A 343-nucleotide genomic window follows, 5' to 3' on the forward strand; every position below is an offset into this window, starting at 1 on the left:
AAAAAAAAAAAAAAAAAAAAAAAAAAAAAAAAAACAGCCAATATAAAATATGTATACTACCTTAAATTCTGACTTGTTCATAATTTTTTTTTTTTTTCTTTTTTTTTCTTTCCTTTTTTTGTTTAGAATATGCTCAAGTTTTAAGAATGTTGGGTAATGGTAGATTAGAGGCCCATTGTTTTGATGGTGTCAAAAGATTGTGTCATATTAGGTATGTAAAAAAAATAATAAAATAGAAAAACGGATGTGTTTTTTTTGAAATATATATATAATATATATATATATATTTTTATTTTAGGGGTAAAATGAGAAAAAGGGTATGGATTAATTCAGGTGATATTAT

General features: G+C 21.0%; 1 protein-coding gene across 1 annotated transcript in view; it reads left to right on the forward strand.

The window, feature by feature from the left end:
* PRSY57_1141800 (translation initiation factor eIF-1A, putative) overlaps positions 1-343 on the forward strand; it is a gene marked incomplete at both ends in the record, with an annotated part of 1,115 nt that extends 772 nt beyond the window's left edge. The window contains 2 exons of the mRNA XM_020114995.1: positions 127-211; positions 299-343. Of these exons, the coding sequence (XP_019970364.1) occupies positions 127-211; positions 299-343 (130 nt within the window). The remainder of the gene's footprint in view (positions 1-126; positions 212-298) is intronic.

This window comes from Plasmodium reichenowi, chromosome 11 (genome assembly GCF_001601855.1).
Source record: "Plasmodium reichenowi strain SY57 chromosome 11, whole genome shotgun sequence".
NCBI lineage: Eukaryota > Apicomplexa > Aconoidasida > Haemosporida > Plasmodiidae > Plasmodium > Plasmodium reichenowi.